The sequence below is a fragment of the Manis pentadactyla genome, chromosome 15 (genome assembly GCF_030020395.1).
Source record: "Manis pentadactyla isolate mManPen7 chromosome 15, mManPen7.hap1, whole genome shotgun sequence".
NCBI classification, from domain to species: Eukaryota; Metazoa; Chordata; class Mammalia; order Pholidota; family Manidae; genus Manis; species Manis pentadactyla.
Window position 1 is genome coordinate 2,160,226 of NC_080033.1, and position 27,591 is coordinate 2,187,816.

General features: G+C 47.5%; 2 protein-coding genes across 4 annotated transcripts; both read right to left on the reverse strand.

The window, feature by feature from the left end:
• Window positions 1–2,428: 2,428 nt before the first annotated feature.
• C5AR2 (complement C5a receptor 2) lies at window positions 2,429–10,515 on the reverse strand. Of its 3 annotated transcripts, none has more exons than XM_036885884.2 (2): window positions 10,300–10,515; window positions 2,429–6,203 (listed from the first exon to the last, which is right to left on the reverse strand). In XM_036885884.2, the coding sequence occupies exon 2, from the start codon at window positions 6,186–6,188 to the stop codon at window positions 5,175–5,177; it is 1,014 nt and encodes a 337-aa protein (XP_036741779.1). In that variant the 5' UTR covers window positions 6,189–6,203; window positions 10,300–10,515; the 3' UTR covers window positions 2,429–5,174. The 3 variants fall into 3 exon arrangements, with proteins under 3 accessions (XP_036741779.1, XP_057349070.1, XP_036741780.1); XM_057493087.1 differs by having other exon boundaries at window positions 2,429–6,306; XM_036885885.2 differs by lacking the exon at window positions 10,300–10,515 and adding an exon at window positions 8,215–8,693.
• A 5,530-nt stretch (window positions 10,516–16,045) lies between these two features.
• On the reverse strand, window positions 16,046–26,389 carry C5AR1 (complement C5a receptor 1). Its single transcript, XM_036885674.2, has 2 exons — window positions 26,225–26,389; window positions 16,046–17,490 (listed from the first exon to the last, which is right to left on the reverse strand). The coding sequence occupies exons 1-2, from the start codon at window positions 26,225–26,227 to the stop codon at window positions 16,438–16,440; spliced, it is 1,056 nt and encodes a 351-aa protein (XP_036741569.1). The 5' UTR covers window positions 26,228–26,389; the 3' UTR covers window positions 16,046–16,437.
• Between the last annotated feature and the right edge of the window lie 1,202 nt (window positions 26,390–27,591).

Consider the following 27,591-nt stretch of genomic DNA (forward strand, 5'->3'; position numbering starts at 1 on the left):
CGGCAGACAGAGGAACCAGTGAGCTGCTACGAATGCCCATGACCCACTCTCAGCCTGCGCACAGCACGCTCCGGCCCCGCCTCTGTTCGGGCGGAGCCACGGGTGACGCTGCGCCCTCTAAGGATCGGTAGAGGCGTTGCAGTGGAGACCTGCCAGCGCCTCCCCAAGGCCCCGCACTCGACCTTGTCCCCTGAACAGCCACTTGCACCCCGGGATCTCCCGGACGCCTGGGTTTTAACCCAACAGGGAGCTGGGTGGAACCCAGGCACCACTAAAACTATCCCGTGATTTATTCCTTATAATTCATAATCACTGATGCATAATTTTATTAATGTATTAATTGACCCTATCAATTTACTAACAAATAATCCAGCCCACCTCCCCAGATCCTTGAAGGCAGGGACCATTTCTGTCTCCGAGGTCCTGTGCCCTCCAGCGGGACAAAGGAATTATGTCTACATTTGTTGGGAAAAATAAATGAAAAGCATACATAAGGTACATAAACCTTTTTCACTACTGTGCATGTCTGTGCTGGATAAATGTTAGATCTTTCATCTTCATTATTATATCTTTCCTTTCAGTCTCCTGTTTCCTTTGGATAATATGAGCCTTGAAGAAGGTACAAACCCTTCAGTTCTGGAGTCAGTTCTAGGCACTGAGGATACAGCAGTGAACAAACACACAGACCCTGCTCATGTTTTAGTGGGGAAGACAGACACATAAACAAGAACAAATAAAACGGCAAACAGTACTGTTAGGCAGAAAGATGGACATGAGCGGGGTGGAGAGAGACTAAAGCCAGTAAAACCCACTAAAAGGGACTCAAAGAGTTAACTAGATGAAACCAGAGAACCAAAAAAGACTCCCAGAGTTAATTAGCTGAAGTTTCAAGGACCAGGAGTGACTTGAAATGTCCAGACACTCCCCAGAAGAAAAACAACTTCCCACATGAGAAGCTTCCAAGCACAGACACTCCCCAGATTTAGAAAAAAGAAAAAAAAAATCAGAGAACCGTCACCAAAACCATCAGAGCATCGCCCAAGCCCATATCTTACTTTTGCCAATTAGGCTCCCCAAGGCCAAAGATTGTCAATCAAGGACTTCTCTGTCCTGCCAAAAACCCCACAGAATTAAGCCTTACAGTAACTAGCAACCTGCCTTTGTCTAACCTAACTCTGGTCCACTCTTCATTTGGAATATATTCAAATAAAACTCTCATTCTGCTTTGCTACTGTGTCTCTGCCTTCCAATTCTTTGCTGCTGCGGGGACAAGAACCGAGGAGAATAAAGTCAACCCGTAAGAGCATGGGCCTGCTCTATGGAGAAAAACAAAGCAGGAAAGGGGCCAGGAGTGACGTTAGTTTAAATAACATGGCCAAGGAAGACAGCATCCAAGAAAGTAGCATTTGAGGAGAGAACTGAAAAAAGCGAGGCAGCAAACCGTGGAGATTCCTGGGGGAAGAGCATTCTAGGCAAAGGAAACAGCAAACTGAAGACTGAGATGGCACAACAAATTTTAGGGATTCAAGGATCACCAAGCAGGCTTGGGTGGCTGGAGTGAGGGAGGGGGGAATAGTGGGGAATGAGGTGGGGAGAGGAGGAGGGCAGATCGTATACACCTGCTTCTGCCGAGTGAGGTAGGAGCCATGGGAGGAGTTTGAGCAAAGGAGGAACATGAGACATGATCTGACTTCGATTTTAACAGAATCCTTTGGCTGCCATGTGGGAAACAGACTGTCGAGGGCTGAGATGAGAAAGGGGGACCAGGGAGGAGGCTGCTGCAGTACATGGAGATGGAGGCAGCTAGACCGGGGTGATGGCAGAGAAGATGGTGAGAAGTGGTCAGATTCTACAGATGTTTGAAGGTGGAACCCAGGGGGATTGGCCAGTGGATTGGCCATGGAATGTGAGAGGAGAGGCATTAAGGATAGCCCCAAAGTTTTTGGCCCTAGCACCTGGAAATGTGGAGCTACTGGGAAGATGCCATAAGAGACTGAGAGAGAAAATTAGAGTTCCATTTTAAACATATTAAATTTGAGTTGGGTATTGGCATTGAGTTGGGATGTCAAGCGGAAAGTTGGATGTAATTATCAAACCTTTAGGAAAGGAGAATTTAGGCCAATTCAAATGTCATTACCGAAAGAAGAAGGGGAAGTCATAGAGTACATACTCTGCTTGAAATCTGCAAAAGAGAACTACAACTTATTTTAAAGAGGAAAATGGAAGGAAGTAAACACCAAATATGAAATTAAGAATAAAGTCACAAACTACCAACACTGGGAAAAGTAGCAAACTTGAAACTAGCTCTTGGAAAAACCATTAAAACACAGTTTTTTTAATGCGTAAGGGAATTAATACCTTCTTGATTAAATCAAACAAAACCGGAAGAACAGACTAAAGAACAAAAAAGGGGAAGTTACAACAAATAAAAAGCAAGATTAGTTTTAATGACCAAGGGACTTCTATGTAAAATTGCACAAAATACATTTGAAAGCTTTCAAGTAATTGACTCTTCTTAACAAAAAGTAAGGCTGATGCAATAAAATTTTTAAAAAAGAAAAGAAATTTCAAAAAAAACCACAGAAGTTTTTTATAAAATGTATCAAAGAAGAAGTCTTCTCAGTGGCACCTGGACCCAATGGATTAACAACAGGATTTCCCCCCAATATCTCATGAAGCTGTATAAATTGTCCCAGGGCATAATTCATTCTACAAGGCAGTCTTGGTCTTAATAATTCACGCATGAAAATTCTAAATCAAATACTAAGGAATAAAAAATATATATTGTTGAGGACCTACTGTGTGTCCCTGTATCATATAAAGAAAAAAGAGATCCCTACCATTGGGGAGCTCACAGACTAGTTGGAAGAAAACAGGGTATAGACAAATAAAGATAATTTGGTTCTTTCAAAGGCTTGAGGTGTGTGGGGGAGAGACAGAAATGAAAATGTCCGGTATGTTGCCCTTGGGGAACGTACAGTTTAGCTGGGAACTTGCATTCCAAAAGCTTGAAGGAGAAGGACACTGTTTCCTCCTGGAGAGGAGAATGAATCAGAGAGGGCTTCGTGGAGGAAGTGTCATTTGAACAAGACGTTGAAGGAATATTTCTGTGATTCAGAGCATGAGCACTGGAGTCAAGTAAATGTGGGATCAAACCTCAGCTCTATAATTTCCTTGCCATGTGATCTTGGACAAATGACCTCCCCTTTCTGGGCCTCAGCTTATAAAATGAAGCCTCTGCCCCTACCTCTCTGGCTTTTTGGAAAAATTACCTTAAAGGAGAAACTATGAAGTCCTGTTGTGGAGTAACAGCTCTACACGCTGGTGCCACTACTGTAAGATTTAAGAGCTTCGAGCAGGTGAGGATCTCAAGCAGCCTTGTCTAAATAGAACTTTCTGCAATGATAGAAATGTGTTATATCTGCACTGCTCAGTATGGTAGCCACCAGCCACATGTGGCTACTGAGCCTTGACCTGAGGCTAGTATGACTAAGGAATTGAATTTTCAATTTGAGTTCATTTGAAGTTAAATAGCCACAAACAGCTGGTGATTACCAGATTGGGTAGCACAGATCTGAAGGGCTTCCAGGCAGTAGTACCAGGTTGAGAAAAGGCCCAGAAGCATGATAACAATACAGCCCAGAAGGGCTGCCTGCAGTTGCTGTAACAAGTTACCACAAACTTAGAGACTTGAAACAGTACAAATGTATTCTACTAAAGATTTGGAGGTTAGAAATCTAAAATCAAGGTGTCAGCAAACCCCCTTCTGGGGCTTTGGAGAGCGTCCATTTCCTGGCCTTTCTCAGCTTCTCGAGGCTGCCTGCATCCCTTCACTCATGGCCCTTTCCTCACGCCACTTGGCATTTGCTTCCACTGTCACATCTGCTACTGACTCTGACCTCCAGTGGCCTCTTATAAGGACCCTTTTTGATTTCACTGAATCCACCCTTACAATCTAGGATACTCTGCCCACCTCAAGATCCTTAACTTAATCACATCTGCAAAGTCCCTTTTGTCATGTAAGTTCACATATTCACAGGTTTGGGAGATTAGGATGCAGACCCTATTAGGGGCCATTATATTGGTCTGTTACAGGCTCTGAGCAGCTAGAATATAAGTGTGTCCAGTAGTAAAGAGAAACTTCAAATACCAACCTAAGGATCTTGGACATGGCCTTTCTTTCCAGAAAGATCCATAATCTGTCACCCTCTCACCACCTCTGCTGCTGTTCTCCTGATCCAAGTCATCATCACTTCATGCTTAGACTATTGCAGTAGCCTCTTCACTTCCCTTCCCATCCCTCATAGTCTCCACTAGCAACTTGAGGGTTCCTAGCAAAATCTAAGTCAAATCAAAACACTTATCTACTCAGAATAGGGTTGCCTGATTTAGAAAAAAAAAATTACAGAATGCTCAATAATGTGTGAATTTCAAATAAACAACGAATATTTTTTAGTATAAGTATGTCTCAAGTATTGCATGGGACATATTCATGCTAAAAAAATTTTCTTGTTTATCTTAAACTCAGATTTTATTGGGGAATTATATTTTATCTGGTAACGGTAGCTCAGAACCATCCCAGGGATCTCCAAACACTTGCTATGGCCTAGGAGTCTTTCAAAGTTGGCCACCCATGACCCATTTCGCTTCATCTCCTACCACTCTCCCTCTTGCTTGTTCTGCTCTATCCACACTGGGCTCTTACTGTTCCTGGAATATACCAGGCATGACCCACCTTGGAATGTTGCCTCTGCCTGGAATGCTTTTATTCCAGATTTAAGTGTGCATGACTCCCCCCTCCTTCAGGTCTTTGCTCATATATCACCTTACCAAAGGGACCTTGCTGGCCGACCTATATCTCTGCCCCACTCAGCCCTCTTTGTCCCCTTTAAATTGCTTAGCACTTATCACTACTTAACATATTTCATATTTCTTTATTTCTTTGCTTATTGTGTCTTCCTCCATTAGACTTTCAGCTGCCTCAGGGAAAGGATTTATGTCTCTTTTGGCCACTGCTACATCCCCAGTGCACTTGCCCACAGCAGGTGCATAATGAATGTTTGTTGAATGAATAAAGGAATAAATGATGATATCACTGAATGGCTGGATCCAGCTATGCCTGAAGCCATGTTTGTGAAATGGGATAGGAAGATACAAACCAGTTTCCCTCTAGCTTACACCTCCATCTCCGAGACCAGGTCATGGCTGGTGGATTTCTTGCTGACCACACTCTCATCCTTGCTCTGTGACCCCTTCAGGGCCCAGCGACATGCAGCTGGCAGGGACTGGCGGAGCCGAGTCCTCCCAAAATACAGGAAGAGCATGGGATTGAGGCAGCTGTGAGCAAGGGCAAGGCCCACGACCAGGGGTTCAGCCTTCAGGGCCCTGGCCAAGAGCATGGAGTGTGGTGCGGCTATGGTAAGTACCAGCCCCAGTGTGTGGTAGGGGGCCCAGCAGACAAAAAACCCCACCACAACGGCTGTGCCCAGTGGCCAGCGGCCTCGGGCCGCGCGGCAAAGGAGGGCACTGTAGCAGCTGGCCACGACCACCAGCGGCCCTAGGAAGCCAAAAATAAACCGGGTGGCAGACACTGTGTTTTCAGCTATGGCCGAGCCACCGTAGTCCACCACACACTCCAGCCGTTGTGGGAAATGCTCCTGGTGCAGCCGGCGGTAGACGGCCGAGGGCACAGTGAGCAGCAGGGCCAGTGTCCAGGCTGCCCCACAGGCCCCCTGCACCCGGCATGCACGCCCAGCTGCAGGCCACTGGGCGGGCCTGAGGGCCAGCAGGCAGAGGTCAGCGCTGAGGGCGGCCAAAAGGAGGACGCTGGCGTACATGGACAGCAGGATGACAGAGGGCAGCGCCCGACAGCCCACGGCCCCATAGGGCCAGTGGCCCCCGTGGGCGATGGGCACTGCCAGAACGGGGAGAGACAAACAGCACAGCAGGTCCGCCACGGCCAGGTGGAGGAACCAAACGGCACCCACCCGCTGGCGGGCCTCTTTCCTCGTCACCCAGGCCACCGTGACATTGCCTGGCACCCCCACCAGAAAGATGGCAGCATACAGCAGGAGCGGGGCCGTGCGGAGGGGGTCGACGGAGACGCAGGTGCCATCAGCACAGTCCACGGGCAGATCCGGAATCTCGCTGTAGTCCCCATATTGGTAGCGGAGAGAAGCGTTCTCCATCTAGGCCCCAGGCACCTGGGCAGGAGAGAAATGCCGGGAACCCTCAGGGGTGAAAGCTCCCAGCCCTTGGAATCCTCCCGCGCAGGAGCCCCAGCCCATCAGCCTCTTGGAAACGAACCTGTAACAATGAGAACCGCAGTGCATTAGGATATTGGAATTCCAGACAACTATAATATTAGAACGAGCTGGTGAGCATCTTGGAATTCTAGAGTAGTGCAACACAGAACCCCAGCATGTTAGAATATTGGGGTTCTAGAATGCCACAGTGTTAGAGCCCTAGCTCAGGAGTATCCTGGAATTCTAGAATTTTACCATGTTAGAACCCGTTTAGTAGCATCTTGGGATTCTGGCATATTACGATGTTAGAACGTGATTGTGATTTTTAAAATCTTAGAATTCCAAACTATTACACTATGAGAACCCTAGCCAATTATCATGTGGGGTCCCAGCACAGCAATGCCTATCAAACTTTCCCTGTTGGTGGAAATGTTCTGTATCTGTGCTTACGTGGTAGGTGCCAGGCACAGGAGGTTGCTGAGCATTTGAAAGGGGACCAGGGCAACTGAGAAACTACATTTTCAGTTTTACTTGATTTTAATGAATGTAAATGGCTACACTTATCTGGTGGCTACCTTATTAGACAGAGAACTGGGATGGTAGAACACTAACCCATTAGCAACCTAGAATTCTGGATCTTAAAATACTGGAATATGAATATCTATGAAGAGGGGAAAGGTTCATATGTATTCACAGCAAAGTACTTGTCTTCATTCTTCTTCATTGGTGTTTTCAAATCTTGGTGCATCAAAAAGATACCTCTGGAGCAATTCTGTCATTTTTAACATAAACTAGATCATGGTAAAACATGCAGACTGCGAAGTGCCCTCATCACACTGGTACAGCTCACGACCTGTACACACCATGTACAGGTGTGTACAACCTGAACACACCGTGTAAGTGGCACCCAGATTGAGAAACAGAACATTCCTGGAATCCTAGTAGAGCAATTTTTTAAAGTAATGATGCTGTTAGGAAAACAGGAAAAATACAATCTTGAATTCTCCATCCAGGAGAGTCATTCACAGATCCAACGAAGCTCTGAGTCCCAGGCACGGGGTGCACAAAGAGCACCACACAAAAACCTCTTTCCCCTTGTTGCTGACACTCTGGGGAGACAAGCCAGATGGCAGAGGAATCAATAAGCAAATACACAGCACCTCAGGAGGTGATAGATGCCATGGCAAAGGAAAGTAGAATCACACAGGGCATTTTCAATTCCCTATGTTGGAGTTTTAAATGAGTGGTCAAGGAGGGCCTTTCTGAGCAGGTGACATTTGAGCTAAGCCAGAGAGGAAGAGAAGGAAGACGCTCCAGGCCGAGGGAACAGCCGGCATAGGGACCCTGCGTGGGGAACGTGATGGTCACGTTCAAGGAGCAGCGAGGAGGCCGGTGCGGCAAGAATGCAGTAGGCGAGGGGGAGAGAAAGGAGGTGAGAACAGGGGGCTATCAGGGGCTACGTGGGGCACTGTAAGGATTTCATCTTTTATTTCATGGGAGAGGGGAGCTGTAGGAGGGTGCTGAGCAGAGAAACAATATGCCCCATCATCGCAATAATAATAATAACCACTATGATTATTGTTAGAAGCCACCATCTACTGCGCACTTTGTGGTACATGTTGGGCAAAGCTGCAGGCACCTTTAAATGATATATTCTTTGATCCTAGTAACAACCATCTGCTTTCAACGCTGTCATTATACCCATTCTGCAGATGGGGAGACAGAGGCACAGAGAAGTTAAGTAAGTTATCTAAGATCACTCAGCTAAGCAAGTAACAGAGCTGAGTTTCAAAGTGGGTTAGTCCCAGTATAGGGACTCCAGGCCCTAGAATATTACCATCCAAAAATCCTACATTAAAAGACAGTATAGCCAGTGGCCCAAAGCAGTCCCAGGCTCTGTGACTCGGCGTCTGCCGGCTCTCTCTCAGTTTCCTCCTCTGAGAGATGAGAGGCATCAAAGTAAACCTACCTCACCGGTTTGGGGAGGCCTTGAGGAGTGACTATGTGTGAAGCACGTGGCACAGAGCAAGGACTCAGGTAGCAGGTAGACTGTCCCCAGTGATGTCAGCATGACCTGAGCCAGCGGCTCTCTGCTGACTCTTCTGAGCGGCTGGCACTTCCCAGCGCATGGGCTGGGGCTGACACAACAGGAAGAGCAGAGGAGAAGTTGGGGCACTCCCCTCCACCCCCTCATTAGCTGCCAAAAGACCAACCCACTCTGTGCATGTGTTTGAACTCGGGCACTCTCTTTTCACACTCTTTCCATCACTGGAGTAAAATGTGTGCAGGCTTTAATAATGCACGCCCCTGCCAGCTGTGTGGCCTTGGGCAAGTCACTCAACATCTCTGTGCCTCAGCTTCCTGGTCTGTAGAATGAAGAGTACTGCTCTCCCTACCTTAGAGGCATTAGGAGAGTTCAAGCTCACAGGAGGCAGGTGCTGCGCCCCACGCCGGGTCCGCAGCGTTAGACAGGAGCGGCTGCTGATGGCACCACCATGCGCACCCTCTCTCTCTCCAGCCAAAGCCCCACCCTTCCCAGCTCCTCCCGGCGGAAATTGGGAAATTTTCTGCGAGTAGACAGTTCAGTTAGTCAATGATATTTCCCTTTTAACATATTAAACAGAAGTGGAACATTCAAGACCCACTGTGCCATCTCTTAATCTTTCCTATGATCTGCCCCCCATGTGCACACATGTCAGCTCCTTCCTGATGGCGGCTTCAAAATCAGTCCACTGGCCGGACGTGTCATGCTTATTAACCAGTCTCGGACCAGAGGACCAAAAACAGTAATCATGAGCAGCTTTATTATCTTATTATTATTTTCTATAGTAAATAAATTATATCTGTATATAAAACATAATTGCCAGGATTATTATTTTATAATAACTCAAGTAATAGATGACATTTATTGAGCACCAGTTGTGTACCAGGCATACCTTTATAATAACCCTAAGAGGCAGGTGCTGTCATCATTCCCGTTTCCCAGGGTGGCAGCTCTTCCGGTCTTTGGGCTCAGCTGGGTTCCCAGCGTCTAGAACACTACCTGGCACGTGCTTAGTTGCTATTTGGTGGTCACTGAGGTTTCTTTCAGTTCCTCGAGGTTACAAACACCCTTGTGGGGGCCCTTGGCACGCCCGTGTTTGTGCCTCATCAGCTGGTCTTGCTCTGGGAAATCATGGGGCGAAGTCTACTGAAACCGAACATAAAATGCCCTGCCTGCCTCCCGGAGAGGCACACATATGCTCACCAGAAGGCACGGACCAGAATGTTCACAGCCACCAGATGGGAAACCAGCCAAGCATCCACCCACAGGAGAGTGACTACACATACCGTGGCATGTTCCCGCACAGGAATATCCCGTCACAATGAGATGAACAAAGCAAGCACAAGAAGGTGTCTGGGTTTCATCCATAGAGTATTGAGGGGAAAGGGTCAGGCAGACACACATGAGAATGTACTGAATGACCCCATTCACAGAAAGTTCAAAACCTGCAGAAGGATTCTGGGGGATGTGAGGAGGCGGCAGGGACTGGGGGTGCGGTGGCAGGGGGGAGCTCCGGCCCCGGGCTTGCGCTGTTTCTGGCCCCGGTTGCTGGTTACGTGGGTGGGCTCAGCCCGTGGAGATACCCAGTGCTGCCAGGTCTGACGTGCACTCATTTCTGTGCACGTGTCATACGTGAAAATAAGGAATCTTTCTTCAGAAGTGGAACTGCAAGTGGAAGGGCAGGGTGCCATTTGGAGGAGCCCCCAGAAGCCGCAGGAATCCTAGCAAGTTCGAAAACTGCTATTTCCTAGGCACCTAACCGTGAACCCTTTGACAAAGGAGAGCTTTCTGCCCGGCTGCCCAAGTAAAGTCCAAGGATCTGGGACTCCCATGTGGATTCCAACGTGCTCGTGATAAGATTCCACTTCCCAAAGTCTAGTTCTGATTCCCAGATTCCGAAAACAATGAGTCTCAAAGTCCAAGATGGTGAACGTGTCCCCCCTTCCTCCCTTCCCGCCTCTCCACCTCCCCACAGGCCGTCCTTCCCACCCTCCTTCCCTCCATCCTTACCTTCTCTTGAAGAGGATCCCAATTTGGCCAAATGCCTCCTGGGAGTACGTCCAGGACCACAGCCAGGACCCAGGAGGTCTGGGGTCTCTCCGCTGCCTCTGGCAGGCAGTGGTTGCCCCGAAGTCCGTCTATTAGGCAGGGTTCCTGCGGGACACTCCTGGGTACAGCCACCTCACGGGCACCAGCAAATCTCTTCATAGCCAGAGAAAAACAGGAGTGGCCTTTTCCTATTCCCAGGGTGTGTTTGTCCTGTATTTGTCCCATGACTCACACGTCCCAAAATTACCAGGCAGTGGACCAGGCCAGAGAGGGCTCCGGTGGGTGGAGGGCTGACCCAGTATCACCAACCCCAGTTCCAAGGCCACCAGCTTCCTGGAAGCCAGACTTCCCTGTGGTCTGACCTTTGAGGCCAGGGCTCTAGGCCTGGACTCCGCTCCCACAGGGTTCTCTGAGGTCTTCCTCACCAAGCACCCACTGCTCGCCACCCACCTCCCAGCCTCCAACTATGTGCCCAGCCCCTCCTTTCTGCCCTCAGCATAGCCACCCGCCTACCCTGTTCTGAGGGAAACCGCTCAGGGTCACAAAGGCCAAGACCGCCAAGGTCAGGGCCTGGAGCCTCAGAGGCAGACAAAACATAAACACGTCTGGTCCCCTCTGTAGGCCTCAGTTTTCCATTTTTAAAACAGGAAAATGTTGACCATGGTGGTTCTTAACTTCCCTCCCAGTGCAGCACAGAGGCTGAGAATATCAACTTGAGACCCAGAATGGTTAAGATTTATATTCCAGGCCCACTATTGACGAGTTGCAGGGCCTCAACCCGTCTGGGCCTCTACTTCCTCATACGTGAAGTGGACATTTTGCTACAAGCATGGAATGAAGACATTTAAAACGTGTACAGCAGTGCCCCACACCTACGGCCTGCTGTGTGCATGTTTGTTAAATTAATAACAAAATGAATATCATGTAAATTCCTAAAATTTCCATTGTAAGAATGCAGGCTTAGCAAGAGGAAGTGGCTCTCCATCCAGCCCTAGGGCCCTTACTCAGCAGCTTTCCGTGTTGCACTTCTCTCCGGGGGCACTGTGGAGGGTGCGGGTATATATTTACACATTGCTTCTGCTGTTGTTTAGAGATTCAAGTCATGTTGTTAGAGGAAGTTGTTTCTGAGTCAAGAGACGCACTCGCTACATGACCCGGGGCATCCCCAGCCCCTCCCTGCAGGACCCTGTCCAGGCTGAGCCAGCCCCAGACCCCTGTAGGCACAGAAACATCCCCTCACCCCACCCCCACGACATGGAGAGGGGAGCGCCTCATCACCCACACCCCGCCAGCACCAGGCAGGGTGGGAACCTGCAGGGACCAGGAAAAGAGCTAAAGATGGAAAAGCCAAGGCTGGGGACTGTCGTTTCTCAGCTCACACTCTGTTCGCACGGATGTGTTTTCTCTGATGATTTGATCTTAAATTCTCCAGCGCTGGAATCTTAGGACCTAGTTTCTCAGATTCTTGGAGGCTAAGGTTTTCTGGGGTCCTTGGAACTGGGGGCTCTTCCCTGGAGACCTGGGGAATGCTGTGAGCCAGGACAGGGTCTCTACAGGCTTCGGAAGGTGAGGGGTGGGGGCACAGCTGCTATAAAATGTGAGGGGCCTCTCTGGGAGGTGGGTTCCTTTCTCGGCCACACTCTGAGAGGATGAGTACCAGTCCCTCAGCATCAGGAGAAACTTAGAGTGAGAACACCTCAGGAGATTACTCAGTGGACCCGTAGGAAATTGCTATTTTTGCAGGTCAAAATAGGTTGAATTTGGGCAAATTTGTATTGAGAAAGCAGATTCGTAGTTGCAGGTTGGGGGTGGTGGGTTAGAGGTAACTGCTCATTGGGTACAGGGTTTTTCTTTGGAGGTGCTAAGAATGTTCTGGAACTAGATGGTAGTGATGGTTGTACAACATTGTGAATATACTAAGTGCTGCTAATGGTGAATTTTATATTATGTGTATTTTACAATTTTTAAAGGAATAAATAAATAAATATTTATAACCCCTCATCCCCAAATAGGATGAACTTCAGCAATCTCATAGTTTGATGTAATGGAATTATAGATGCCTGAAAGGGTGAATGGCCAAGATAGGGAAATCCGTCTTTTTTGAACAATATATACTATTACGTGATATTTGATGCATAGAAAAGAATGTGATATTTGATGCATGAAAAATAATGTATTAACATATGCATAAGTTATACAACAATTACATAAACATCTATATGACCACCATTCATCTCAGAATATTTGAATATTTAAATCAAGGGTCAGCAAGCTTTTTCAATAAAGGAGCAGAGAATTAATGTTTCAGTTTTTGCTGGTCAAGAGGGTACTCATGGTCTTTGTCACAGCCACTCCAACTACCCTGGTAGAAGAAAAAGACTGAATGGACCCAGCTGTGTTCCAATAAAACTTTATTTGCAAGAACAAGCAGTGGGCCGGATTTGCTGACTCTGATCTAGGTCAAAGACTCTGAAATCTAGAATGTTGAAATCAGACTCTTAAAACATTGGAATCATAGGCTATTTGACGCAAGGGATCCTACAATGTTAGTCACAGACTATTTGAATCACAGATTCTAGAATGTCACAGCAGAACCTCAGAGGGCTAGAAGGATAGACTATTGGATGTTAGAATTTTGTAGATGGTCTGAACATCAGTTAAAGAGTTCTAACCCTCCGTTGGCCACTATGGTAGCCACTGGCCCCAGGAGGCTACCAAGCATTTGAAATGTGGTGAATCTGAGATATTGTGAATGGAAAATACATAATGGATTTTTGAAACACACTTGGTATGGAAAAAAAAGTGAAATCTCTCAATAACCTTTTATACTGAGCACATATTGAAATGAGGATATTCTGAATATACATGGTTCAATAAAATCGATCACCAAAATTAATTATACCTGATTCTTTTTGTTTCACTTTGCTTGTCTCTTGCTTGGCTGCTGGAAAATGTAAAATTACGTATGTGGCTTCAATTATATTCCTATCAGACAATGTTAATCTGAAGTAACACCCTCCTCGAGGTTAGAGGTATGGTGCTTAGAAAGATCACATGGCACAGACATAGGAGAGGAGGGTCTGACCCCAGGCCTTGGGGAGCCAGGTCAGAAGAGCAGGGGGGTGGGTGACAGGGTCTTGATGGAGGGAGGGACAGTCCTCTCAGCTGAAGCCATCGGCTGCTTCCTTTCCCCACCACTTCCTCTTCGGAGCTTGTTGACCCAGGAGAATTCCCCAGGCCAAGATTTGGCAATCACGTGGTCCCTGAGCCCACTTCCCTCCTGGACACAACTGGGCAATACCTCAGAGAAGCCACCTGGATCCCACTCATTGGCTTCAAGTGTTTTTAGAAGACCCTGTGGGGATCCAGCTTTTGGGACAGCATCTCCTTCCTGAACTGGGGTGAGGGAAAGACCTCATTGCCTACAGCCCACACCCCAAAGCCGAAAAACTGAAGGATAGCTAGGAGCAAAGAGGGAGTGTGGGGGTGGTGAGGCAAGGGAAGGAGTCAGGGAGGACTTCCTGGAGAAGGCTGCATCCTGAAGGCAGGTAGAAAAGGGACAGAGATGGTCTCTTAAAAACAGACTGGGTGCCGGAAGACTGAGCAAAAGGTGAGGCAGGGACCCAAGTGGAAGAGGATGGAGGGCTTGGATCAGGCAGAGTGTGGGATAGGAAGAGGTGGGATCAGGCCTGAGTCCCAGGAACAGGCTTGGGCCCCCCTAGAAGGGTAGATGAGAGGAAAGGGAGAGTTGGGAGAAGAAGCTAAAGTCGGTTTGGGTGAGATCAGTGGGTACGGACCGCACATCCTGAAGAGAGACCCCACATCCTGAAGTTGCAAAAGCAAGATGCATGGTCAAGAGAGAACTCAAATACGCTAGCATTTAAGGGCAGAGGAAGAAGTGCGAGATCACCCCAAGAAAGAGGGAGGAAAACCAGCTGGGCCTGGGGCCAGAAGGCCCCAGCAGAGGGAGGAGGCAGAGAGGGGATGCTGGCTGTCAAAGTAGAAGGGGATTCCAGGAGCACGCGTGGTACCAGGTGCCCCCCCAGACCTGAAGGTAGCTAGGCTTACATTTTCCCCATTGCTGCCAGGGGGTCTGCACAGGTATCAACATTTACTATTGAAACTCACACACAGCCTCTCTGGAAGCCCAGCAGAGCACCTCTTCTAGGTGCTCAGATAATATCTTTAAATAAAAGTTGTATCCAAGTTGCCAGTATTGTAGTAGCAGGATTCAACTATGTTTCCCTTCAGAATCATGCGGAAGGCGATTCCCTGGGCTCAGCCTGGTCTTGCAGATGTACAGGGAGTTGATAACTTATGCAGTCCAATGTCAGTGACCCACGTGGCTCCTAAGCACTAGAAATGGGCCGTGCGTATAACATGCACAGAGGATTTTGAAGACATAGCACCAGAATAAAAGTAAAAGATCTGTTTAATAGTTGTTCACATAGATTACATGTTGAAAAAATATATTTTGGATGTACTGAGTTAAACAAAATATACTATTTTGCTCATACAAAGTATACATGACTATGTTATTGTTATATATTAAATATCATTTTAGAGAGCAACATAATATAAACATGTATTAGTTGCATTATTTCTATAACTTATTAAAGCATAGCTATTACATACATTAATATAGTATGAGTGTGTTACATACATATTTTCTGTATTATAAATACAGTAATATTTTATATTAGGTAATTATAATTATTATATAATATGTTGATATTCATATAATACTAACCACATAACATAGTCAGATAATATCATTAGCACAATATTCATATCACGGTTGTTAATATAACATAATTATATTACATTAGTAAATAAGACACTATTATTTCATCTGTTTCTTTTCAAGTTTTTAATGTGGCTACTAGGAACTTTAAGATTTATGTGACTCGCAGCATATTTCTGCTGGATACTGCTGGTCTCTGAAATATTTCTAGTCAATGCACACGCACACACCCACACAAAGCATTAAGCAGAAATGTCTTTAAGTCCATGACAAATAACACAATGTTTCAACGATTATTATTTTTTATTTCCATGATTCAAGTGATGCATGCTTTTTTTTTTTAAGCTGAAAGGTTACAGGCTATATGATTCCATTGATAAACCCTTGAAAGGACAAAATTACAGAGAACAGGTTCATGGCTTGTCAGGGACTCAGGACAAAGCTGGGGAGGCTGGAGGAAGTGGGGCCAGCTACAACAGAAATCACAGGATCCTGGTGGTGATGCAAACGTCCTGTACCCCAGCTGCGTCAATGTCAACATCCTGGCTGTGATGTCGTAATGTCATCTTGCAACATGTTCCTATAGAAAGAAACAGGTCAAGGCTCCGTAGGCTCCCTCTTTGCTGCTACGTACAACAGCATATAAATTAAAAGTTTAATTTTTTTTTGAAAAGTGCAAACAACACAGCAGGTTACAAAGTCAAAAGTCAAATTGTCCTGTGACCCCACACCTTGGAACTGCTGACCGATGTTTCCCAATCTCACCTTCAGCCAACCTTCCTCACAGTGCTTCTGCCATAACCACGTGACATCTTTTTACTTCATCCTTTTCTTAAAGGCTAGTTAAGTAACAATGTTCTTTAAATCAAGTACCTTTACAAAAGCTTAACTAGATCCCTGTTATTTTGCTTTGTCCTAACAAGAATAACTCTTGGGATGCTAATTATGTTGTTTTTTCCCCCACCCCAGCTCTCCATAAAAATAAATAGATAGCTATTCTTTAAAGGTTAGGATGTTTCTACTGGTTTCTACAGATCTTCCGTATCTGATGTCCTCTAGTCACACTCTCTTCAAGCACAAACGAGTGCAGTATGGGAGTATGTTGGTTTCTGTTTGTTTTCCAAAGTACTTGGATGGAAGGAAAGGTTGGGTGTCCCTAGAAGGGAGCGTTAGTCTTGGAAATGAGAAGAGTTCCCCTCGAAGATGCAGAACAAGTCCGGGAATGGTGGACGGTGTGGAGCAGAGGTCCCCGGGACACCACCACCTAAACCAAGGGCTGGATTAAAATAAGCAGAAAGAGAATGGATGGGAAGGAAGGTGGAGCTCTGGGCAGACAATGGCCTGGAAGGTCCTCCTTATACCACCTGGCTCTTCTGGGCTTGGGTGTCCGCCGTGGAGAGTGTGTAGGACTTGCTGTCTCTGCTCGTGGTCTCTTCGGTCAACAAGTTCCGGATCTTGGAGGGAAGGGACTTGAGGAACCGGATTTGGAAGCTCTGGGCAGCGACCACGTAGATGATGGGGTTGATGCAGCAGTTGATGTAAGCAATGGCGACACAAAGGGGGTCCCAAGCAAACAGGACTTTAAAACTTTCCGAGTTCTTGGAGACCAAGGCCATTATCATCCCTGTCACCTGATAGGGCAGCCACAAGACAAAGAAGCTGGCCACGACGGCCACAACCACCTTGAGTGTCTTGGTGGAGCGTGTGGCGCTGCGGCTCCAGGCTCGGATCAGAAGGAAGGTGTAGCAGACTGTAAGCGTGACCAGCGGCAGCAGGAAGCCCACAACGAGCCGGAGGCTGGCCACAGTGTTCTCTATCTGTGAATTCTTTGAACCATAGTCAACGCCGCATATTGACTTGGATGGAAAGGACTGTTGGTGCACCACACGGAACACTAAGGAGGGTACGGTCAGCAACAGGGCCAAGCCCCAGGCCACACCACACGCCGTCCAGGCCAAGCCAGCCGCTCGGTAGTTCTGGCACCAGATGGGATTAAACACCAGCATAAAGCGGTCGGCGCTGATGGTGGCCAGGAGCAAGATGCTGGCGTACATATTGAGCAGGATGAGAGAGGGCAGGATGCGGCAGGCAGCGTTGCCAAAGGGCCAGTGGTTGTGCATAACAACGGACGTGAACATCATGGGCAACGCCAGGCAAGAGAGGAGGTCAGCCACCGCCAGGTTAAGAAACCAGATGGCATTGATGGTTCGTCTGGCCTCAGACCCAGTCACGCAGACCACCAATGCGTTGCCTGGCACTCCCACCAGGAAGACAGCTGCATAGAGTATCAGGGCAATCACTTCTGGAGGGTGCAGCTTGGAGACCTTGGGAAAGCCATCCACTGTCATGCTGGGGTCCATGGTCTCCGAGTCATAATTGTACTCAAAGGTGCTACTGTCCATGGAGTCCTGGGTGGAATCAAAGAGGCAGGGAGAGTATGAGTCTGCAGGTCAGTGCTGGGGGCGGGAGGCTATGTGGCTTTCAACCCATCACTCGACCCTTTTTTGTTTTTTTGGTATCATTAATGTACAATTACATGAGCAATATTGTGGTTACTAGATTCCCCCCATTATCAAGTCCCCTCCATGTACCCCATTACAGTCACTGTCCATCAGCACAGTAAGATGCTATAGAGTCATTACTTGTCTTCTCTGTGTTGTACTGCCTTCCCCGTGCCCATCCCTACATTATGTGTGCTAATCGTAATGCCCCTTTTCCCAGCACTCCACTTTGCTGAGCCTCAGGTTTCCACTGGGAAATGGGGACCCTGAGAGCTGAGAGCCAGCTGGGGTGGCTCTTTCTTTATACCACTTATAAAATATTGAAAACCCTTCCATGCTAATTGGCATCCCTGCCACCTCCCTCTGGTACCAGGGCTTCCCCATGGTCCAGCAATCAAGGGGTTAAAGCCTAGGCCTGCTGCAGCTGTGACCGTCCACTCTGACTGGTCAGGGCCCAGAGCACACTGCTTATTAGATATTTTTAATGTCACCAACAAACTGAGATGACCCTGCTAGGTAGTTACCCCACCACCACCACCCACCACCCTCACCTCCTTTTCCAGCCTTCCACCCACTGGGGCAGCTTGGCACTCTGCCCGGCCGTGGCTACCCATAGAGGCAGTGGTTGGGCAGTGCCTCACATACTCAGGCACAACATTCAAGCAGGGGGAAGGAAAGGCACCCAAAATACCTCAGTCATCAAGATAAATAATATCTTCATGCAGTCTTCTAAAGAATTAAAATTAACACCCCCAGAAAAATCCATGGTGGAAAACATCCGAATTTTACATAAAGACAGGCTACTGCTGTTTGTTCATTTAACGACCCTGTGTGATTGTGCGATGGGAACCATCCCATCAGCCCACAGTTCGTGTTCCTGGTAGGGTGGGGCTTTGCAGGTTGACAATGGCATGCAAACATATCACGCACTGCGGGGCTTTATGTACGGTCCTGCTATTGGATTTGGGAGCTTTTTTTCGTTTGGGGATTCTTTTTTAGGTAGAGCTACATTTACTTTTTCTACTTGGTTCTGACTACGGGAGGATATTTTGCTGAGCGTAGAGGAACACACGGTGTCCTTTCACGCTGGGTTCCGGAATGGTTCAACACTGCACTAGGGTCCAGATCCCAGCCGTCCTACTTGAAGCCTGGATGACCCTCCGCAAGTTCTTCTACAACTCGGTGCCTCTGTTTCTTTCCTAGTTAATTCCTAGCAGTTCATCAGTTTTAGCTATCATGATTCCAAAAACTCAGTCTCAGAGCAAAGAAAATAATTGGGTGCAATAAGAGGAAAAAGAAGAAACAGGAATAAGAATTAGTTTTACATTGTTGAAAGGAGGGCAGACGTGATGAAAGCAATAGAGAAGGATATGAGTTCAAGGACAAAGAGGGCCTTGGCACCCAGATTATGGTCTCTAATTACCAAGTGCCACTCAAAGAAACCAGGACTCCTTGGAGAAAGGGTGGTTCCCATTCTGGGACAGGAAATACACAAGATGAGCCCAGAACATCTCATCCTAGAAAGTAAGGAAATCTTTAAGGAATGATGGGGACATGTCACAAGAACACAAAAGATGGCCTAAAAGGGCTCACACTAGCCAAAGATGGGACAATTTGGGTCCCTAATAATAATAATAACTGTGATGGAATGAAACATATTAATACATGAAGATCTATGAGTTCACAATGATAATAAAAACAAGTGAACCCATTGGTCACCTTTTTTTTCTGATCCTGCCATTTCTGTATAAAGAATATTTCGAGGAAATAAAGAGTCAGTGTGGGAACATCCTTCTTTAGAGAAGAATCTAAGAATAATGCCTTCAAGAGGAATGATAGAATTAAGGAAATAATGGATCTAGAGGGCAATCACCAACATCTGATAAAACCATCAGGTGAAAGACTGATGGGAACTTTACAAAAATGTGCTGGGCTGGCAATTCAAACCCACCGACCAAACTCAGCACTTCAAGGAGACAGACAGACATTCTGCTCTATCTCAGGGTTATGCAGTAGAAAAGATACAGCATCACCTATGAATTTTTGGAAAAAAAATTGAATGTGGATCTAATCAAGGCTCTAAATGTAAAATGACTGGATTACAGGAAAAGTGGAGAAAAGAGGAACATGATAAATAGCACCATAGGAACAAAATCAGCTCCATTAGACCACAGGAAACTCTACAGAACAAATGGTCTCGTTTCTTCTGCAAATAAATGATTTGTTTTTAATGAAGGGACAGTGTCATGGATTAAAAGAGATTTAAGAGGCATATCAACCAAAGGCAATTTGGAGACCTTACTTGGATTCCGACTGGAATAATCAACTGGAAAATAAGACATTTTTGAGACAATCTGGGAGACTTACAAATGGACGGGGTATTTGAAAATCGTAAGGAATCAGTGCTAATTTTATTGAGGGTGATATGGTATTGTGTTTATGTTGAAAAAAAGAGGAGAAGACTGTTTCTGATAGATATACATAGCAGGCAAAGTAGGACATCTTGGGTTTGCTTTAAAACATTCCAGAAAAAGAAATAGCTTGAGACATGAAGGGAGGAAGGAACGGTGGAAGGGAAGGAAAACCATGGATGAATAAGACTGGCAAAGTGTTGGTGACTGTTGGAACTGAGTGATGGATACTTCGGTGGTTCAGAATCTTATTCTCTCTACTTTCGTGTGTTTGAAATTTTCCATAATGAAATAAAGCCTTGTAGGCAAATCTGTGCCCCCAAGGCACCAGACACAGCAGAAAAATACCCACGCATGGCATGGAATGGTCATACTAAGGCAGCCAGTATTTACTGAGCACCTACTATGTGCCAGCCATGACATTAGCTCTTTCGATCCTAACCACAACTACTAGTAGGTTCTGTTAAAGTGCCCGTTTTCTTGATAAGGAAATAGTTACCGGACGGTGAAGTTGCCTGTTCAGGTCACGTTGATAGCCCTTCAAACGTGTAGAGGCTGCGAAGCAAACTTATGTAGGCCACCCTGACAATACCCAGGGGGTGCTACAGAGGGGGTAAGGACACTGCAAGGGTGAGCTCTGTGGCCCTTGGAGCTAGCCCAGGGCAAGGAGACAGAGAGAAATAGAGCTTGTTGTTACAGAAATATTCAAAGCTGGATTTTTTAGTGCGCTTGAATTTGCCGGCTGAGGTTTCTACCCACTAAAACACCCACCTCATGGGTTAAATAAGATGAGACATGTTCAGGCCCCTAACACAGTGCCTGACACACAGTAGGGGGACAAGAACTGGCAGCCAATGCTATCATTATTTATCACTATTGTGACTGATTATTGATGAGCTCAGGTCTTTGAACCACTCTTTTTATTTCTAGTCCCTTTGCATTGCCTAAGGTGTCAGGGATCCTGCTGGTAGAGCCATCCATTTAAATTATTCAAAGGGAAAATGTCAATGTCAGTGTATCTCCAGGGAGTGGAATATTACTCAGCCATAAAAAGGGAATGAAACACTGATCTATGCTACGATGTGGATGAAGCTCGAAAACATTACGCTGAGTGAAAGATGACAGATACAAAAGGTCATATATTGTATGATTCCATTTATATGAAATTCCAGGACAGGCAAATCCATAGAGACACAGGAGATGTACTGGTGACTGCCAGGGGCTGGGGGCTTGGGGGGGATGGAGAGTGACTGCTTAATGGGTATAGGGTTTCTTGTAAGGGTGATGAGAATGTTCTGGAACTACATAGAGGTGGTCGCTGAATTGCACACTTTAAAATGGTGAATTCTTTGTTTTGTGAATTCTATTCAATTAAAAAAATAATGCCACTGTCATGAAGGCACAGGAGAGCTGAGGGGCTGCTCCAGATGAACAGGGACCAAACAGCCAGCTCAGCCAAGTGCAATGTGACATCCTGGGCTGGGGCCAGGGGCAGGAGAAATACATCCACTCTAAAGGGCATCATTTGGACAACTGAGCGAGTCTGAGCACGGTCTGTAGGCTAGACAACAGTACCGCACTGAGCGCTGACTTTTCTGACGCGATACTGCGCTGTGCTGGTGGAGGTGGGTGCCCTTCCTCCTGACAGACAGACACTGAGGTATTTAGAAATTACGCTCAAATGGTTCAGAAAAAAAATGATGGATAGGATAGATGATAGATAGATTGATTGATTGATTGATTGATAGATAAGTGATAGATAAATTGATAGAGATACTAGACAGATAACAACGGACAAAGCAAATCTGAAAAATCTGTGTAAAAAGTATGTGGGAGTTCTTTGTATTATTCTTGAAATCTCTAAGTGTGAAAATATTTCAAATAGAAAGTTAAAACTGTTGACGTATCTCCATTGGGAAATAGCCCTGGCCCTGAGCCACCCATGCCTCCCGACCCCCTGCCAACCGCCTGGCTTCCCTTTCTCTACTCTGCACTCCCCCTTCAGGTCCCCAGGCTCCAGTCGCTAGGCGCCAGGCACAGCAGGAGGCCCCAGACACTGCCAGGCCGGGTCTGCATCTCAGCAGGTTGTTAAATCTTTTGAAAGCCCGTCTTTGACATGATCCATGAAGGTCACCTGGCCTCTGCTGGTTTCACAAGCTCTCCACCATCCTTGGCCGCAGAGCGGCTCAGCCCCCCAAAAGGGGAGCCTCCCCAGCCCCTGCACTCACACGGTCACCACTGCCCTTATGGCTGACAGCACTGCTCACCAGGGCCCTTTCCCACACAGACTTTATCAGTGCAGCAAAAAGATGCTGATGCTAACATTGCAGTTTCCAGGATCGTCCTGATGCAAATAACTCGCAGAGCTTTGCCACTGCAGCATTCCCACAAAGGTTGGGAATAACTGAAGTGCCCAGCAAGAGGGGATTGGCTAAATTAATGATACACATCCAGGCAACAGAATACAATCAGAATGAACAAAGAAGTTTATGTACTGATGTAGAAAGAGCTACAAGGTCTAATGTAAAATAGAAAAGGCAAGACCAGACAGTGTAGAAAGCATGCCACCTACAGAAGAGGAACTCTGTCTTCCTCCCTCCCTCCCGCTCTCCCTCCTATTGTTATCATTTTATCTGTCTCTCTCTCTAGGGTAGCTCCAGAAGCAAAGGAAACTTGTAACAGTGGTTGCCCCAGGAGAGGGGAAGTAGGGGGCCGGGGGGCATGTAAGGAGCTTTTCACCACATATGCTTGTTTTTCTTGTGTATGTATGTTTTTCTTGTATAGGAACCATACCAGTGAGTACACCGTCCATTCAAAAAAAAAAAGGATGTTATATAGAACATAGAAAAGAATGTGTGGTTCTACAATTCTAGGAGTCTAGGAAGATCCTAAGAATAGTTCTTCATCACACAAATATTATCTGGCCAGGGGATTGGTTTCTGATAGAGCTGGCACCTGCCCTTGGAGAGGTTCTGGTCTACCCGAGAGAGACATGAATGACCAGAGAGAGAACAGTGTTCAGGAGGGACCGCAGCCTGGTGTGTGACCCGGGCAAGGGTTCGTAGAGAAACGGCAGCACTGACCCACAGAACTTTCTGCACTGATGGAAATGTGCCCCGTGTGCGCCCTCCAGATGGTAGCCACCAGCCCTGTGTGACTATCCTTTTAATTAAATTTCCATAGCCACAGGTGGCTTGGGGCTGCCCTATCAGACAGCACAGCTCCGGGGTCTGCCGATGGATGCCTAAGTGTCAGCTACTTCTCTGCAGACCTCCCAGGAGCTCACAGCAACCAGAAGGGTGGGACCCTCTTGCTGCCCCATCTTAGAGCCCGTGTCTGTTGGATGGAGACATAGAAGCTGGGAAGAAGAGGAGACTGGGATTGTCCAGGTGAGGTGAGGGACAGTGGTGGCTTGCACTAGGGCAGCGGCAGTGACAGGTGTGAATGGATCAGAGAACAGGGTGAAGACGAAGACATGGCTCTCGCGAGAACAGCCATCAGAACGGGCTCACTCTCTGCTCAGCCCTCCTCACCTATTATCTCATTTAACTGACAGAACAACCACGCTTTTGCAGATGAGGAAACTGAAGCTACAGAGATAAGAGACCTTTCCGAGTCCTCACAGTTGGCAAGTGGAGTGGCAGAGATAGGAGAGAACTTCTGGGAGTCAGACTCCAGATCCCTCTCTGAGTGGCTACCAGGCCTAAAGTGGGGTGGGAGCGGGGAATGTACACTCAAGGCCAAAGGCCATGAGGTAAGAAGGAGAGACTGTGCTACACACCAGAAAATGAAAGATGAAATGGCCAAAACAAAGTTAGAAGATCCACAGGTGCCATGTTAAAGAATTTGTATTTTATGCTGGGGTAATGGGGAGCCATGGATAGTCTTTGAGCTGCAGAGGGACGAGACTAGAGTTTCTGTTTAGAAAGATCCCTCTGGCCCCTGGGAGGGTGAGACCAGAGGCAGGAGGAGCGGAGAGGAGGCTGGAGCAGGGATCCAGGCCAGTAAAGATGGGGGCTCGGATGGGGGTGATGGCCAACAGGAGGAGGAAAGAAGGAAGACTTTTGAGCGCCCAGAAGAGGCACGACTTGGCCACAGTTGCTCTGCTGGTGCCTGTCAGCTCTGCCCCAGCCCCTTCCCTCCCTCTCTGGGCTTCAGTTTCCCTAACCTTCCAGTAGGGAAAGTCCTGACAACTGTCTTCCCACAAAAGCGGAAATAACTAAATAACGAAAGTGGAAAGAAAGACCCACTTCAGAATGCTAAGCACACGGAAGGCAAAGTCAGCTTTGTTCCCTGAACATTCCCCTCCCTGTTCCTAAATGGATGCATATTTAAACAATAAACCCACAGAACCACATAAAACCATTATAAGTTGTGTCCAGTGACAAATGGGACACCAGGGGCCAGTGGGCGTCTCGACTCAGATTTATCTTCTTGAATTTGCACAACCTTACTGAGTCCAAATCCTTAGGCATTAAGGAATAGGAACACTCACATTTTTAAACCCATGAGGGAAAGGCAAGCGTCCAGATCCTTTGAGAAGGCAATGAACTGCCTTTGAGGATGGCAAAAATAAAAAAGTTTGCTATAACTGTGCAGAAGAGGGTGTAGACAGACACTCTGGTGCACTGTGGGTGGGAAATATAAACTGGTACAGCTTTTGACAATAGCTGTTAAAACAAAAATTGCCCGTGCCTTCGATTCAGCATTTGCAGTTCTGAAAGTCCAGATCTGGGTCTCCAAAGATGTAATTTTGCTTTTAAAGACACACTATGGGAGACAACCTGAATTTCCATGGATAGGGGATGAAAACTCTTGCTGGAGTATTATACAGCTGATAAAAAGAAAGAGGCAAGTCCCTTGAAATACACAGGGACGATGATACCTTCCTCATAGAGTGCTTAAGATGAAATGAGTAAATGTAACGTGCATCACACAGTGCCTGGCATGCAGTAAGCTCGCAATGAATGCTGGTTAATAACATGTTATTCATGAAAAAAAACAAGATGCAAGATAATGTGTAAAAAAATACTTCCTTTTGCAACAGGGGAAGAAAGGATGAACATGTCATATGCATTGAGTGCCAACTCTATGCCAGGCACTGTTGTAAGAGCTTTCCATGTAGTATCTCACTTAATTCTCTCCCTGATCCTAATCCTATAGGATTATTTATCCCCATCTTAAAGATAAGGAGAAGGAAGCCCAGAATAAGCAAATTTCCTCAGCTATTACACAGGAAAGGCAGAATTTGAACCCATTTCAACTTGAGTCCCCTTGTCGAACTACTGTTTATTTCATTCCCCGCACATGTGTCATGATAGACTGTTCCTGGAAGGATCCCCCACAAACTGGTGCCTGTGGTTGCCGGTGGGGGCAGTGCCAAGGAGTCTGGGGCTCCGGGATGCGCAGGGAGTGTGACTTTTCACTAACAACCCTTTGGTATTTGAAACTGTTTTACAGGAAGGGAAAGCTGTCAGAACTAATAGTTGGTGCCACCCTGGAAGTCTGGTTGGCCCAGGCTGGGTCTCAAAAGTGGGGTCAGGCAACACCGAGCTCCTCCCTGGTCCGGCCCACGTGTTCTCTGTTTCCATTTTCACCCAGATGAAGCTAGGCAAGACCCTCGGCAGGCACTCAGTCGCCACGCTGCCTCGCCCAGACCAGGGCTTCGGGGTGCAGGTGGGCAAGGGGCCCCCTCATTTAGCCTGCAGTCTCCGAGGCCCACAGAATCCATGGGGGACAGCCTGGTTCTGCCACCACCCGCTGAAGACCTGGGCCACCACCACCCTTCCCTGGGCCTCAGTTTCCCTGTCCTTACAGTTCCGAACACCCGAAGGTCCAGGCGAGGCACTTTACCATTCTTCCAAACTGGCTCTTCCCAGCCTCCTAACCTCCGCTCCTGCCCTTCCCACTGCCTGGAAGACCTTTTCAGGAATCTCTCCACTTGAGGAAGGACGTCATCCAGCCAGATCCAGGGTGCGGGTGTTGTGCCCTGGCGAACTTTGGGATCCCAACCTTGCTGTGGCCCTGTCATCCCTTGACCACCTCCCTCCTTAGCTCCATCCCGGCCCTGGAGAGTCCGAGACTGGGGCCAGGGAGAAAGTGGGAGACAGGGAGAAGGAAGAAGGGAAGGGAGAGAGCAAGAGGGGAGAGCCGAGGGAGTGGGGACCCCAGAGATGAGAGGGCGGAGAAGCAGGTTCCCCACCCCCGCACACCCCTTCTGGGGGACTCACCATATTCAGGCGTCTGGAGCTCCCCGCTGACCAAAGTTCTCTTCTGCCCACGAGCTTGTGGTTTTTAAGGCCCGAAGGGAGGGTACAGATAGCCGCGGAGGAAATGACCCGGCTCTCCCCTCTGAGGCTCTCATTGGTCCGCCCACTGGGCACCCCGGCTGGGGCGCCTCCCGTGGGGCACACACCCAGGGAGCTCTAAACACCCCCCAGTCAGAGGAGGGGGGCTGGGCTCAGAAAACTGAGGAAGTTCCCGGCCCCAGGAAGGAGGAAGGCAGCTGATCAAGACCACTGCCCCCTCTAGGCTCGGCCTCTCTCTGGGCCTTGGTTTCCCCGTGTGAGACCATTTCTCTCTTTTCTTCCAGGGCCCCGGGCAGCTGCAGAAAAAAAGCTCAAGGGTCCAACTGGCTTAAACTCCCGGGGAACAGGGATCGTGAGCCCCAGCCTTCCAGCCAGGTTGCTTTGGGGCCCAGAGAGGCAAAGCAGGTCCGTGCGGGCGGCCCGGGGCATGAGGTCTGTCAGGCCTTCCTTCCTGGGCTTTGAAATTGACATCGCCCCCCACCCCCACCCCCACCAGCCAAAACCATGCTCTGGGCTTCATTCTGGGTTCTCACGGAGAAAGGCTGAGCATAGATCAGCGAAGGATCCTGTATCGGTGTCCTATTGATACTGTAATGGAGTACCACACACTGAATGAGTAAAAACAACCCAAAGGCATCCCTGCACAGTGCAGGAGGCCAGAAATCCGAAATCAAGGGCTCCGTCTGTCGGCTTCCACCTGGTCCCGCCTCTTCCAGCTTCGGGTGACTGCCGGCATTCCTCGGTCTGACCATCTCTCCAGCCTCCGCCTCTGTGGCCACATCCCCTTCTCTCCTTCTGTGTGTCTCAAGTCTCTCTCTGCCTCCATCACATAAGGACCCTGGTGATTACATTTGAGGTCCCCTTGATAATCCAGGATAAACTCCCATTTCAAGATCCTTACTTTACCTGCAAAGTTTTATATTTTGCTGTGTAAGATCACGCCACAGGTTCCAGGAATTAGGCGGACATCACTGGGGACCGTTTTCTCAGCTTGAGTATGATGATGAATCCAGAAGCAGGCTCACTTTTCCCATGCTCTTCTGCTCCACAATGTATCACCCACTCTACAAGTAGCATTTTTCTACAGCAACCTTCAGTTTTGTTTTTTTTTCAGCATCCTTCAGTTTTTAAAGACCTAGATTTCTCCTCATTGCAAAGGTCATCCATGCACATGGCAAACATCTGAACAATCTGGAAATGCAGCACTCCTACAAAAAAAAAAAAAAAAAAAAGCAGTGAGAAACCCCACCACCATTCAGAAACTCCTGATGGCAGTTTGGAGTGCAGTC

Coding starts and splice junctions, on each gene's coding strand:
- C5AR2 (XM_036885884.2), bottom strand. CDS start 6,188: ATGGAGAACGCTTCTCTCCGCTACCAATATGGGGACTACAGCGAGATT.